The sequence below is a fragment of the Heteronotia binoei genome, chromosome 16, assembly GCF_032191835.1.
Source record: "Heteronotia binoei isolate CCM8104 ecotype False Entrance Well chromosome 16, APGP_CSIRO_Hbin_v1, whole genome shotgun sequence".
Lineage (NCBI taxonomy): Eukaryota > Metazoa > Chordata > Lepidosauria > Squamata > Gekkonidae > Heteronotia > Heteronotia binoei.
The window spans coordinates 49,945,370-49,960,425 of record NC_083238.1 but is presented as its reverse complement, the minus strand read 5'-3'; the positions used below and the strand labels follow the sequence as shown (position 1 = coordinate 49,960,425).

Genomic DNA, 15,056 nt, shown 5'->3' with positions numbered 1-15,056 from the left:
ATGGTTTGTGGGAGCAAAATCCTGAGGGGATGTGCTCTGTCTCGACTCTTTTGGGACTGCAGGAGATGATATTTGCCAGCAGATGAACTGCAAGTGAGTAATTGCATCATTCAAGGCTCCACTATATTAAGAACTCCCGGTAACTCATAGACAGATACCGTCATCTTTCTCCCAAGTGTATTAAAAAAAATACTTGCTAAGAGTCTTTACCTGGAACAAAGTTAAGAAGCTGATGATGCCTTCAACTCATTTGATCACCTCATGCTGAGGCAAAGGGAGACCAAGGCAGAGAAAAGGGTCCTCACTTGAGAGGGTTGCCAACTTATAGCTAGGAAATACTTGGAGCTTTTGGTGGTAGAACCACGGGAGGGGCAAGAGCTCAGTGGGGTATAATGGCATAGAGCCGACCCTCCTGAAATAGACATTTTCTCCAGGGGAACTGATCTTGCCTAGAGATCAGTTGTAATTCTCTGAGATCTCCAGGTCCTACAGATGCTTGCTAGGGTTCCCAGTTCTAAGCTAGGAAATACCATCCTGGAGATTTTGAGGGTGGAGATTGAGGAGGGTAGGATTTGAGGAGGGAGAGACTTCAATGGGGTATAATGCTATAGAGCAGGGGTCCTCAAACTACGGCCCGCGGGCCAGATGCGGCCCGTTGAGGACGTTTATGCGGCCTGCCGGGTTATGACAAAATTAGACCGGAAGTGACGTTCGACCTAAACTCGTTAGCAACGCACACTTCCGGCACTGGGCTGAGGCGGCGGAGACAGAGTGTGAGGCGATACCGAGGTGAGGTGAGTTCCCAGGCCGGGGTGTGTGGTGTGGGGAAGGGAGAGAGATGCAGAAGACAGAGAACTGATGGCCCACGGCCTTGTACAGTAACGACAGCCACCACAACAGACAGGCACAGGGGATGTACAGTGCATGCTGCGCATGTCACGGCCACTGCAGGGGAATAGATGGGCTGTGTCTGGTGCGCGGGTATAGTAACAGTTAGTACTACAAGTCCCAGCTTGACCTTATCATTGTCATTATGCTGTAATGACAATGTAACGGCTTCCTCTCTAGCGCATGTTGCGGTACTGACTGCTATTGTCACCCAGAGTGAGGTTCCTGGTACCAGGCCGTGGCCCTGTATCCATAGTGACCTCATGTCTGGGTGTTGTGGTCATCAGTTTTATCATTGTGTGTGTGTTGTTTCATAAAGAGATGGAATATTGCTAACACATGTCATCACCTTATAATCACTGGGGGTCTGACCTTAGTGCCCCCCACTTATCCTGAGTATGAAGGGGTGCAGAGCTGGTGTACTTCTTCATCCCCCTCCAGATTCTTAAGGTCCCCATACACTTGTGCAGCTTCAAGTCACATGATGACCTCCCCCGGAAGCCCCAATGTACGATTTGTCACTGAAGCTCATTCTGCACATACAATATATCGCACAGTTATATACATATATGCACAGTCTTGCCTGCGATTATGATAAATTACGAGTGCAGCACATACGATCATGCAGTGCTGGATCTTGAGAATTGATCCCAGGATTCAGAGGAAGCCAGGGCATTTGGGAGGGCCGCCTGAGCGGTGACTTGTGTGCAGTGAAGGTCAGAAGCGGGAGCGTGAAGAGCGGGAGAGAGAGTGCCGGAAACGGAGGCATCACAGCGCAGAGGCAGCTTGGAGGAAGTTGGGCATTGCAGTCTGTATGTCTCTGTGTGGGCAAAGTTATTGCTGGTATATTGTTTTTGTAGCGCTGTATATATATTTTGGTATTTTACTAATAGCAATTTGGAATCCCTAGGAAATAATGATGTCAAGAAAAAGAAAAATTGACTCGGAGTGTAGGATATTCAAAGAACAGTGGACTTATGATTACTTTTTCATGCAGTACAAGGAAAGAGCTGTATGTCTGATATGCCAGAATATAGTGTCTGTGTTCAAAGAATATAATTTACATCGACACTATGAAACTCAACATAAAGATAAATATGATTGTTTGGTTGGAGAAGTGAGAAAAGATAAAATATTAAAACTGAAAAATACATTGACAACTCAGCAAAATATTTTTGTGAAGCAGAAGCAGCTAAATATTTCATCACTGCGAGCAAGTTTTCACGTTGCCAAGCTAATAGCACGCACTGGCAGACCATTCGTGGAGGGAGAATTTGTTAAAGAATGCCTTCTTTCTGTTGCCAAAGAGATGTGTCCAGAGAAGGCCGATTTATTTAGTACAGTGAGTCTTTCCGGACCTACAATTACATGGAGGATTGAAGAAATGGGAGACAATCTGCATCAGCATTTGCAAAACTCCACAAAAAAAATGTCATATTTTTCCTTGGCACTCAACGAAAGCAATGATGTTCGTGATTCTGCACAACTTCTAATTTTTATTCGTGGGACGAATGATTATTTTGAAGTCATAGAAGAGCTTGCTGCACTGCAAAGCATCAAAGGAACAACTACAGGAGAGGATATCTATGAAAAGGTTTGCCAAACTATGAATGGTTTGGAGCTGGACTGGGCTAAACTAGCCAGTGTGACAACTGATGGTGCTCCTAGCATGGTGGGGTCTAAGAAAGGAGTAATTGCTTGCATTAACCAAGAGATGGACAAACATAACCATTCTCATCCAATAGCCATACACTGCCTCATCCACCAACAAGCGCTGTGTAGTAAATCACTGAATTTGGACTCTGTTATGAAAATTGTGGTATCTTGTGTTAACTTCATTAGAGCTAATGCACTAAATCACAGACAATTTCAGGAATTTCTGTCTGAGCTAAATGTTGAGTATGAAGATGTTCTATATCACACAGAAGTCCGTTGGCTGAATCAAGGGAGAGTTTTGGAACGTTTCTATGACTTACTTCCACATATTACAACTTTTCTGCTTTCAAAAAACAAAGAAGTACCAGAGCTCAATGATGCAGAATGGAAATGGCACCTTGCCTTTCTGACAGATGTAACAGAGCTACTCAACAATTTCAATATGCAACTTCAAGGAAAGGGGAAGCTCATCTGTGATATGCAATCACATGTCAAAGCATTTGAAGTAAAATTAGGCCTCCTCATCAAACAAGTGAAGGAGGAAAACTTCTGCCATCTCCCCACAACTCAAAATCTGTTAGCGGAAAAACCGCTGATTGCATTCCCAAACAAAACGTGTGGATTCACTGGAAAAATTGCAAAAGGAGTTCTAATTTAGATTTAAAGAGCTTCATCTCCATGAACAGGACATACAGCTTTTCCGTAACCCATTTTCTATTGACACTGAAAATGTGGATACAATTTACCAAATGGAACTGGCTGAACTGCAGAATTGTGACTCTCTGAAAGACGCATTCAAGTCAAGCAGCCTTCATAATTTCTATGCATCTCTCCCCTCTGAGATATATCCTCATCTCAGGAACCATGCACTCAAAATGGCAACCATCTTTGGCAGCACTTATGTCTGTGAACAGACTTTTTCTAGAATGAAACATCTGAAATCTCCAACCAGATCAAGACTAACGGATGCACACTTGCATCACTTGTTACGACTAGCAGTGACAAATACGGAACCAGACATTGACCATCTCATTAGCCAAAAGCAGGCCCATAGTTCCCATTGAAATACTGGTAAGTTTGTTGATTTAACTTTACTTCATATTAAATATTGTATTTGTTCCCGTTTTGTTTCTTCACTTCAAAATAAGATATATGCAGCGTGCATAGGAATTTGTTCATAGTTTTTGTTTTTACTATAGTCCGGCCCTCCAACAGTCTGAGGGACAGTGAACTGGCCCCCTATTTAAAAAGTTTGAGGACCCCTGCTATAGAGTCTACCGTCCAAAGTGACCATTTTTCTCCAAATGAATTGTCTGTCACCTGGAAATCAGTTGTAATAGCTGGCAGTGGAATCCTATCATGTGACCATCAACCCTCAGCAGGAGGAGAGGCAATAAAGTTAGCTACTGAATGAAAACATGTATTAAGCTTTACAGATTCACTTTCTTGGTTGCAGCCAACATACAAATGCACCTAATGGCCCCTGACAGCACAATCCCACACCTAATGGCCTCTGACAGCACAATCCCAAGTAGATTGTGGTATCTAGTGTTGTCAGTTCTGGGTTTGAACAATCCCTGGAGAATTGGGTATAGAGCCTGGGGAGGGCCCTCAGATGAGTAGTGCCACACTGCCTACCTTCCAAAGCTGCCATATCTCCAGGGGAACTGATCAGAGTAGTCCAGACATCAGTTGTAATTCTAGGAGAGCTCCACGTCCTACTTTGAGATTGGCAGCTCTAAATGATAACCGACAAAATGGGTGTTCCTTTGTCTGTAACCCAGTTATCATAAATAAAATAATCATTCAGGTCTGAGGTCAAGATTACTAAAATAATTGGATTCCCATATGCTTTTCCCTCTCAACCCCTCATAAGAACATAAGTAGGGTTGCTAGGTCCCCCTTGGTCACTGATAGAGGATGATGGGGTAGAGTTGCCAGATTCAAGTTGGGAAACTCCTGGAGATCTGGCGATACAGCCTGGGGAGGACAGGGACCTCAGTGAGGTACAATGCCAGAGTCCACCCTCCAAAGCATACATTTTCTCCAGGGGAATTGATCTCAGTAGTCTGGAGGTAAACTGCAATTACAGGAGATCCTCAGGTCCCACCCGGAGGCTTCTGAAAGAGATCTCTCAGCCCCACCTACCTCACAGGGTGTTTGTTGTAGGGAAGGAAGATAAAGGAGATTGTGAGCCGCTTTGAGACTCTGTGGAGGGTGGAATATAAATCCAATGTCGTCTTCTTGTCAAGAATAAAAGTCAACGTATTGTTCCATTTAACTTAAAATTGTTTTTGTTTTTTAAGTGCCCCCAATCTTTTTTAAAAATTAAGATAACTTTTATTTTTAATACGGTACTTAGAACTGTTCTGTTCCAAGCATACAACCTAAACAATTCAAGGCAACACAATTGTCATCAAAATTTAAAACATTTTTGTCATGGTATTAAATTCATATATTTAACATAAACAATTTAATATTAATAATTTAACATAGACTGCTGCAAGACTGGTCAAACAGATCCAACACACACCGATGTCCAGGCTAGAATACTGGCAACAAACATTAACTGGTGGATTTAAAACAGCTTCCTGTTCTGTTCCAAAGTTCTTGGAGAATTCTGTTTTTCCAAAATACGTTGTAGGGTTTCCCAGTTTGCTTTCTCCTCCTCAAACTGGAGGCGTTTTTCATCCAGTTCTTTGTCATGGGCCTCCCAGTTCTTTTTCATTTGCTCATGACGCCGCTGGAGCTCTGCTTCAGTGTCCCTCAGTTTCTGCCATTTTTCATTGTACTTCATTTCAAAGTCCTGCTCCTTTTCCATTTCCATTTTCTTCATCTTTGGCAGGTACTCTCTCCGTTCTTCTATTTGTGCTTGAGGGCTCATGCCTTCTACTCTGTCAAATTTTGTTACCTGTCCTTTGTTTCTGCTGTTGTCTGCTCCACTGTATGCAACCGCTGCCAATTTCCTGCTTCTGTAGTTCTCATAGTGGATATGATTAGTGAAATCCTTCAAGTCTTGCATGTGGGTTCTTATCAACATGTTCCTGAGAACTGTGAAGTCACTGTACTCATCATTTTCAACTTCTGCAACTCCCCAAGGATACCGCCTTCCCCTAACTCTCCTGCCTCCGACTTCAACTATGGTATTGCTACCTACTACAGCAAGAGGTAAACGGTCCTTTATCTTTTTAACCAGCTTGTTTTCGTCTTCATCACCCGTTTCGGGGAATTCATATATTTTAATCTTGTGCTCTAGAATTTCTTTCATGATCTGTTTCTTAAACCACTGGCACTCTTCAGGAGTCAGCGTGTCTGCTTTGGCAATAAGCGGAACGATATTCACTTTTTCATGTAGGCGCTTCATAACCTCAACATCCAGCAGTTTCAGCCCACGTCCTGAAGGAGAAATGAAATATAAGCAACAGTGCACTCTGTTGTCCACCACCTGCCGTCTGTCCACCCGTGACTCGGCCCTGAGGTAGTCTTCAAAACGACTGTCAATGCAGTCCACTACAGGCTGCCAGCAATTGCTATTATCCAGGGCATCTCCAAATCCTGGGGTGTCAACAATGGTTAGCAACAGCTGGACACCCCCTTCTTTCAGGAGAACCCTCGACTGTTCAACCTGCACCGTCTTTTTAATTCTCTGGGAAGGTCCCGGATACTCTGGAGAATAGAAGTCTGCCAGAAACAAGGAATTGACGAGCGTCGATTTCCCCAGTCCAGATTCCCCGACGACCATGAGGGTAAATTCAAACCCTCTCTTCACAGCCTTCCTGTAAATTTGATTGGGGAGATTGGCAAACCCCACATATCTTTCAGGAGTCTTTGGCAGAGTCATGACACCCGCGGCGGGGGTGGAGTCGGTCATGGCTGGTCAAAGCTACTTCTCACGAAGCGACAGAACGCTCCGACAGCGCGAGCCGTTAAAAATCCGTTACGCGCGCCCAGCAACGCGCATGCGCCACTCCGCGCGCCAGCCTCGTCTCCCCCCTCAGCCAACCCCGAGCCTCTAAGCTTCCCGCTCTCGTTCTCTCTCTCTCTCTCTCTCTCAAAGGCTACAGAAAGAGCGCCGAGCACGCCAGCCAATCACGAGAGAGGAGGCGGCGTCCGCGCGCCCTCTCGCTCCTCCGTCCAGCCCCGCCCCTGCCTTTCCGCGGCTGCGCGGTGGTGCGTGAGGCGCCTGAGGGAAGGTGTGCGAGAGCCTCCATGAGCGGCGGCCGGCGCTGCCCGCCCGTCGCCTCCGTCCTGAGGGGGCTCCTCGGCTCCGCTTTCCTCTGCCTGGCGCGGAACATGAGCCTGCGCGGGGGGCCGGCTGCCTGCCTGGCGGGGCCCTCGAGCGGCGGAGGGGGCGGCAACCGCAACCACTTCGCCGACGCCACCTCCTCCCCCGCCCGCCTCTCGTCCGCGTCGGCCCCCCGCCTGGACCTGCCCTGGCTGCGCCTGCCCGCTGTCCCGGGCGCCGAGCCCTCCCGCGGCAACGACGTGCTGCTCTTCCTGCCCCCGCGCCCGGAGCCCCCGCCGCCGCCGCAGCATCACGTGATCTATTTCCCCGGCGACGTCCAGGTGAGGCCCGGAGGGGCGCTGCGCCACGCTGCAAGCCTTCCCTGCCCCCTCCCGCCCCAAGGTTTAGGTACCCAGGAGCAGCTGCTCTCCTTTAAAGGGTCCTTGAGTTGTGGTGATGGGGGGGGACTTCAGGTCTATAGCTGCTGTGGGGGCCCTGCCCCCTGACTTCCTGTCTGATAGCTTCCCTCTCCCCCGTCTCATTGCCCTCCCCCATGATTTAAAATGGCATGGGAGGGGGTACCCAGTAGCAGCTGCTCCCCCCCCCCCCATGCCATTTAAAAGGTCCTAAGGTGATGGGGGAACTTCAGGCCTGTAGCTACAGGGGGGCTGTGGGGGCCCTGCACCCTGACTTCTTGTCTGGTACCCCCAACCTGCCTCCTCCCGCCCCCATGATTTAGATTGCATTGGAGGGGTACCCAGGAGCAGCTGCTCTCCCCCACCCACCATTTAAAGGGTCCTTGAGTTGTGATTGGGGGGGGGGACTTCAGGCCTATAGCTGCAGTGGGGCTGTGGGGGCCCTGCCCCCTGACTTCCTGTCTGATAGCTTCCCTCTCCCCCATCTCATTGCCCTCCCCCATGATTTAAAATGGCATGGGAGGGGGTACCCAGTAGCAGCTGCTCCCCCCCCTGCCATTTAAAAGATCCTAAGGTGATGGGGGAACTTCAGGCCTGTAGCTACAGGGGGGCTGTGGGGGCCCTGCACCCTAACTTCTTGTCTGGTACCCCCAACCTGCCTCCTCCCGCCCCCATGATTTAGATTGCATTGGAGGGGTACCCAGGAGCAGCTGCTCTCCCCCACCCACCCACCATTTAAAGGGTCCTTGAGTTGTGGTGATGGGGGGGGGGGGACTTCAGGCCTATAGCTACAGTGACTTGCTGTCTGATAGCTTCCCTCCCCCCCATCTCCTTGCCCTCCCCCATGATTTAAAATGGCATGGGAGGGGGTACCCAGTAGCAGCTGCTCCCCCCCCTGCCATTTAAAAGATCCTAAGGTGATGGGGGAACTTCAGGCCTGTAGCTACAGGGGGGCTGTGGGGGCCCTGCCCCCTGACTTCTTGTCTGGTACCCCAACCTGCCTCCTCCCGCCCCCATGATTTAGATTGCATTGGAGGGGTACCCAGGAGCAGCTGCTCTCCCCCCCACCCTGTCCCCTGACTTCCTGTCTGGTAGCTTCCATTCCCCCCATCCCCTTGCCCTCCCGCATGATTTAAATGGCATGGGAGGGGGTACCCAGGAGCAACTGCCACCCCCCCCCCGTGCCATTTAAAGGATTCTAAGGTGATGGGGGAACTTCCTGTCTGGTAGCTTCTCTCCCTCCCATCCCCTTGCCCCATCCCTCTCCCATGATTTAAATGGCATGGGAGAGGGTACCCAGGAGCAGCTGCTGCCCCCCCCCCCCGTGCCATTTAAAGGGTCCTAAGGTGATGAAGGAACTTCAGGCCTATAGCTACAGGGGACCTGTGGGGGCCCTGCCTCCTGACTTCCCGTCTGATACCCCCAACCTTCCCTGCCCTTTCCCGCCCCCGTGATTTAAATGGTATGGGAGGGGGTACCCAGGAGCAGCTGCTTCCTCCCCCCGCCCCTGGTGCTGTTTGAAGGGCCCTCAAGTGGTGATGATGGGAACTTTAGAGCTATAGCTACAGGGGGGCCTGTGGGGGCCCTGCCCTCTGACTTCCTGTTGGGTACCCTGTTCTCTGACTACCTGGCCCTTCTGATGGCACCTGTGTTTTTTGGCCACTGTGACACAGAGTGTTGGACTGGATGGGCCATTGGCCTGATCCAACATGGCTTCTATTATGTTCTTAACCTTTCCTTCAATCTGAGGAGCTGGGGGTTGCCAGCTCTCCCCCATGATTTAAATTGCATGGGAGAGGTACCTAGGAGCAGCTGTCAAACGTCTGACATTTATTGTATGTGGCTGTTATGTTAAGCAAGTTTGGCCACCCACCCCTGGGCTAGATGACCCTGGAGGTCCTTTCTAACTCTGTGATTCTAAGCCGACTGGACAGGGCAGAGAATACTTCTGTGCAGTTACTTACTTATACTGGGGTCACATCTTTGTTCTGCTCATATTTATTGGATTGCTATGTTTTCCCCCATGAGCTGAACCCAAACAGATAATAGCCATATAACTAAGCTTTTAATCTGTTAAAAACATCTTCATTTTTCTGTGTACAATTTTACTTCCCATTCTCTATATGTTTGTCATATATGTATGACTGTTGTTTCTGTTTCATTGTAACTGATAAAACGTGTGTGCACACAGTCTCATACCTTGAATAAAACTTTGTCTTAAAGGTGCCACTGGGTTCTAACATTGTTCTGTTGCTTCAGACCAACGCAGCTGGCTGCCCACCTGGATCTAACTCCTGTGCAGAGTTACTCACATGAAACTCCTTTATTCTGGGTCAGACCCTGAGTCCCTCAAAGTCAGTATTGTCGACTTGATGGGCAGCAGCTCCCCAGGGTTCAGCTCAGATGGGTCATTCACATTTCCCAACGAGAGATGCCAGGGTTAGAACCAGGGATCTCCTGCATACCAATCAGATGCTCCACCACCCAGTCGCTTCATTAAGGCTTCGAGTGGCACAGCGCTGTGTAGGATTGCACTGTAACCCATCCTGGACGCATGCAATTTGGCAGTCAGCGCCATTGGCCGTAGTGGGGATTGGTTTTGCATAGCCATGCATAGAGTTATGCTCTGACATTATTTCTTTTTTAAAAGCATTTTCTGAAGGGGCGTACCTCCTTTATCAGATGCTAAAGAGGAACTGTGAAGCTGCAGGACAGAGTAACCAAAACAGAGGAGTAATTTGAGAAGGCTGGGGAGGTTAAAATGTCTACTTAGAGAGGTTCAAGTAGGAGCCATATTGTTCTGAAGCAATGGAATGAAGTTTGAGGCCAGTGGCACCTTTTAAGCCCCACAGAATTTAATTCTGGGTGTAATCTTTTGTATGAAGAAGTATACAGGCAGAAAAAAAGCTTACACCCAGAATTAAACTGTGTTAAAGGTGCCACTGGACTCAATATTTGTTCTGCTGTGAGAGGAATGTGTGTATTTCAGGTGTCTGTGGGTTTATTGATTTTTGTGAAACTGTAGCCCAGTTTGCTGCATGTAGATTGCTGATAAATAGTTATCTACATAATAAGAGTAGCAGTGCAGGTGTGTCCACTATTGATGTAGGTTGTGTCAGTGAAGTCCCAAAACTGGTCTTGATTATAGAGCAGTTTCCATTTGGGATGGGGGGACTTCTGAGTAAGCATGCTGAGGACCAGGCTGCACAAGAGTCTGTTGGCACCTGTGCAGAATTGCTCCAATCTTAGCGTATTGATTTCCATGGAGGGAGTCCACTTCTCTGCACAGTTTACATTAAGGCGAGGCTGAACAAATATCAGCTCACCATGGTGCCTAGAAATTTCATTCTGGCATCTAGGAATAAAAAATTGAAATATCAGTTCCTGCAGAGTGAAAGGAGACCAGCTCCTAAATATTTGGGGTGGGCAACAAAAATATTGGAGCAACATTTGGGGTGGAGCAACAAAAAAAAAATGTTTTTGGCAAAGGCTGGCTTAGAGGGCAAGTAACACATCATGGTGGATGTTCCGTCAATGTGCCTTCAAATTTAAGCTCTGTGGGCTAGTGAAAAAATAATTGTAAGGCCTTTTGGTTTAATATGTTGAAGGGGCTGACTAGTTTGGGTTTTTTGGGGGGGAGGACATATGAAGAGCCCTGTTGGATCAGACTAATGATCCATCTAGTCCAGAGTCCTGTCTCACACAGTGGCCAACCAGTTCCTCTGGAGGGCCAACAAACGGGCATTGAGGCTGAGACCTTCAAAGAACATAAGAGGAGCCCTGCTGGATCAGATCAGTGGTCCATCTAAGTCTAGCATCTTTTCTTATAGTGGTTGGTCAGTTCCTCTGGACAGGGTAGAAAGTGAAGAATTGCTAGTATTGCCCCTCCCATTTTTTCATGAAGTGAATTGCTTTCATGGGGAATTAACAGTGGACTAGTTGTCCTCAGAGAGAGTGTACAAAGCAAGGCTGGACAAATCCCAGGTTGTCATGGTGCTTAGAAAGTTCATTGCAGCACCTATTGTTTTTCATCAAGGATTTTCTTGTGGTGTCTCTCTGCAGTTCCCGGGGGCAGCCCAAAGGGCAGGATCCAGCCAGTTTTTTGTGCTGGTGAGAAAAGGGAGGGAGGGGTTTTCTTTGACCACCAAAGGAGGCTTTTTGGAGGATTATGGGATCTGCATAGACCAAAGCCACGTGAAACGGGGGGGCTGAAATAAGGAGGGGAATTGGGTGAGAGTGTGAAAAAGTGGGCCAGATCCAACCCAAAGCTCCTTTATTGTTTCGCATCAGCGTGTTTTGTGGTATGACATAAAAACCAGCTTGCATGATGTTCATTGCCATTGCTTGTTTGTATGTAAATTTAACTTTATACCCTTCAGTGGCAGCAGAGGAATTCATTTTTTAGGCAGTTGCTTTCTTTACTGGTGCTCTGATTTTCAGTTAAATGTCAGTTTTTAAAGCAGTAATGGAATCTGGAGAAACTGGCGAGAAGTTAGGCTGAGCTTAGCAGCAGGCTTTTTGTTTTTGTGATAATCAGGATTACCCCAGTGGTTCTATACCACAGCACTTTTGTCATAGTTGTAGTGAAATTAACAAGAGATTTCAGGGATTGATAGAAAGCCAGTTTGGTGTAGTGGTTAAGTGCGTGGACTCTTATCTGGGAGAACCGGGTTTGATTCCCCACTCCTCCACTTGCAGCTGGTGTGAGAGCCCTCTCAACCCCACCCACCTCACAGGGTGTCTGTTGTGGGGGAAGGAGATTGTAGGGCAGGGTATAAATCTACAATTCTTCTTCTTCAAGAGGCTGGGGGTTAGGTTTTGCAGATTAGAAAATTTGGTTGCTAAAATACAAAATTCTGAAGGCTGAGAAATTAATCCCGCTCCTACATTTTGGGGCTGGACCCAGCTAAGAACAGGCAATGGCTTGATCACCGGTGATCCCAGCAGCTTGGAGGAGGAGGCAGCAAGGAGGCCCCCGACAGCCAAGCAGAAGCATGACCAGCACCACAAGGCACAGAAGGTGTCACGAGGCAGACAAGCATCCACCAGGGATGGCATCATGGCTGCCTCCTCCTCCTCCTCTTGGTTGGGGCGGGGAGGGTGTCCCGATAATGGTGTAAGAGTTGTGGGGGAGGAATGGCTTTCCAGGTCTTACCACACTTAGTGCAGCACTTAGTGCAGTTACCACACTTAGTGCAGTTGTTCTAGGAAGATCCGTAGGTACCATGATGGTGAAAGCTAGCCCTTTTAATTTAGATGCACTGTGAGGTTAATGTAGAGGTTCAATTGAACTGTCATGGCTGTTGGTAGAACTGTATTCCATTAACTTGCTTAACTGTTTTTGAAACTTCTGAAGTTATAAGACAAAAATACACTGTTATTCATAACAATATATATCAGTCACGGCTTTGGCTCAATGGAAGAGCCTCTCCTATGCATGCAGAAGGTCCCAGATTCAATCCCTGAAATCTCAAGTTTAAAGGAGCAGAGGGGTGGTGATGTGAAAGACCTCTGCCTGAGACCCTGGAGAGCTGCTGCAAGTCTGAGTAGACAGTATTGACCTTGATGGATCAAGGGTTTGATTCAGTATCAGGCAGATCTTCATGTGCTCCCTTTTAGTTGCCCTTTGCTAAAGGAAAAAGCTGTAGCATAATCTTTCTTTTATCGCATGGAATATTGTATAAGATTTCATTGCTTTAACTGCCCTTTTTCTGTTTCTGCTTTCAATATCTCTTTGAAATGAGATAGCCAGAGTAACTCAGATACAGCCATACTATAGATTATAATAGATTCGAGTGGGCAGCTTTTTTGGTCTGAAGCAATAGAACAAAGTTTGAGTCTAGTGGGACCTTTAAGGCCAATAAAGTTTCATTTTGGGTATAAGCTTTTGTGTGCATGCACATTTCTTCAAAACTTTCAAAAAGCTTATGCCCAGAATTAAACTTTGTTGGTCTTCATTGGTGTCACAGGACTCAAGCTTTGTTCTATAAACTATAATGGCAGTGTGATAATTGACCTACTTTTAGCCCCCTTCTTAAAGACAAACATCTTCAGTTTCTTTTGAATACAATTCTCATTCACCGATTTAATGCTGTCTGCCTTAATATCTTTTTATTATAGTTTTTTTAGGCAGCGAATAACCTGTCGCATGTAGTAAGAAAAAATATCATTAGTGGTTATGCCAATAAAGGCTTTTGGAATTGGAAAAAATTGGAGCTATCATTAATGGCTTTACAAGACATGTCCAGACTCTGTGCTAAGATTTATCTGTTGTCTCATTTCAGAGCTATCATGAAATTATGGTTTGCCATCCAGAAAATTTCCAGTGGGAGCGCTGGTGCTTGGAAAACATTGCTGCTATTCTCGGCCATCGTTTCCCCGGCAGTTACATTTGGGTTATAAAATGCTCTCGCATGCATTTGCACAAGTTCAGCTGTTATGACAATTTTGTGGCCAGCAATATGTTTGGAGCGCCTGAACACAGCACTGACTTTGGAGCCTTCAGGCACCTCCACGCGCTATTGGTCAACGCCTTCAAAACAGCACAGAATTTTCTGCTATCTCAGAAGACCACCCATGGATTTAGCAAGGATGAAAAGGCCACCCTGTACAAATCCCCTGATGCTCCTACTACCAACGGATGCCCAGCGGTGGGAAAGGAGCCAGACTGTGAGCCTTTCAGCAACTCAACCATGAACTTTATCGAACCTTCTGTCATCGGCGGAGCATCGTTCACTTTAATAGGTTTCAGCAAAGGTTGTGTTGTCTTGAACCAGTTGCTTTATGAACTCGAGGAAGCAAAACAGGACAAGGACCTTGCTGCCTTCGTAAAAAACATACAAGCAATTTACTGGCTGGATGGTGGTCATTCTGGAGGAAGCAATACCTGGGTGACCTGTCCTGACGTGCTGGAAGGATTTGCACAGACCGGCATTGCCGCTAACACTCACGTCACACCATACCAAGTATTCGATATGATGAGGTCATGGATTGGAAAAGAGCACAAGAGATTTGTACAAGTTCTTGAGGAGTTCGGCGTGAACGTCCACAGCCAGCTTCATTTTGCTGACGAACCCCCTTCCTTAGAGAACCACTTCAGAGTCCACGAAGTATTCTGACACTGTGAATGTATTGCAGTATTATATCAACTGCAAAAGCACACCTTGGGCTGCGACTTGACAGGCTGAGACGCTGGCTTCTAAACCCTGGAAAGGGAAAGTACTATAACGTGTACTAATGTTTACTTTTTTAAAGTAGGACTGGGCTTTAATCAAAGTCTGTGTTGCATTTGCACCTTGACAGCCTCGTATCTATGGCTTAAAGATGAGGATTTTTGTTGGGATTGGTATGACTGCTGACGGAAAGCAACACGGGTTTCTCTGAAAATACTCTTTGTGACGTCAGAGGAAATGCTGGCTTAATACTTGCTTTTAACTACGGATGTAATTTGTGGCCAAACCTTTACAGCCAGTCTCTAGAAATAGCTTTCTAGAAGTTCTAGGTGTTCAGGATCTGGGGAAAGCATATGCAGAGAAGCCTCAGGTGAAGACCTGTGAAACACAGGTATTTGGGCTGCATTAATAAGATTGGTTTCTAGCACTTTGGCATAGCACAAGAAATGCAATGTTGGTTATATTGGCACCATCTAAGTGTATGTACAGTGAAAACTTTCCTTAGGGGCTGAGATTCAGCAAGGTGTTGTGCAATTTTCTAACCATTACTAAACATCTGTTACTAGCTTTTGTTGGAAACTTAACAAATATTAGACATTTCTTAAGTGACCAAGATTGCGTAATCTAACCCCTGTTCAACATTCCCTATTAATACTGAAGCTGATTAACTCTCTAACACATTTTAAAAATTTTGTATCT

At 46.8% G+C, this 15,056-nt stretch overlaps 2 protein-coding genes across 2 annotated transcripts; one reads left to right on the top strand and one right to left on the bottom strand.

The window, feature by feature from the left end:
* Positions 1 to 4,861: 4,861 nt before the first annotated feature.
* LOC132585123 (septin-7-like) lies at positions 4,862 to 6,602 on the bottom strand. Its single transcript, XM_060256881.1, has one exon. The coding sequence runs from the start codon at positions 6,413 to 6,415 to the stop codon at positions 5,123 to 5,125; it is 1,293 nt and encodes a 430-aa protein (XP_060112864.1). The 5' UTR covers positions 6,416 to 6,602; the 3' UTR covers positions 4,862 to 5,122.
* A 147-nt stretch (positions 6,603 to 6,749) lies between these two features.
* On the top strand, positions 6,750 to 14,706 carry C16H2orf69 (chromosome 16 C2orf69 homolog). The gene is made up of 2 exons (XM_060256880.1): positions 6,750 to 7,110; positions 13,470 to 14,706. The coding sequence occupies exons 1-2, from the start codon at positions 6,754 to 6,756 to the stop codon at positions 14,301 to 14,303; spliced, it is 1,191 nt and encodes a 396-aa protein (XP_060112863.1). The 5' UTR covers positions 6,750 to 6,753; the 3' UTR covers positions 14,304 to 14,706.
* Positions 14,707 to 15,056: the final 350 nt, after the last annotated feature.

Excerpts from the sequence above, each read along its gene's own strand:
- C16H2orf69 (XM_060256880.1), top strand. The coding sequence starts at position 6,754 with ATGAGCGGCGGCCGGCGCTGCCCGCCCGTCGCCTCCGTCCTGAGGGGG. Across the intron at positions 7,111-13,469 it reads ATTTCCCCGGCGACGTCCAG|AGCTATCATGAAATTATGGT; the intron begins GTGAGGCCCGGA and ends GTCTCATTTCAG.
- LOC132585123 (XM_060256881.1), bottom strand. The coding sequence starts at position 6,415 with ATGACCGACTCCACCCCCGCCGCGGGTGTCATGACTCTGCCAAAGACT.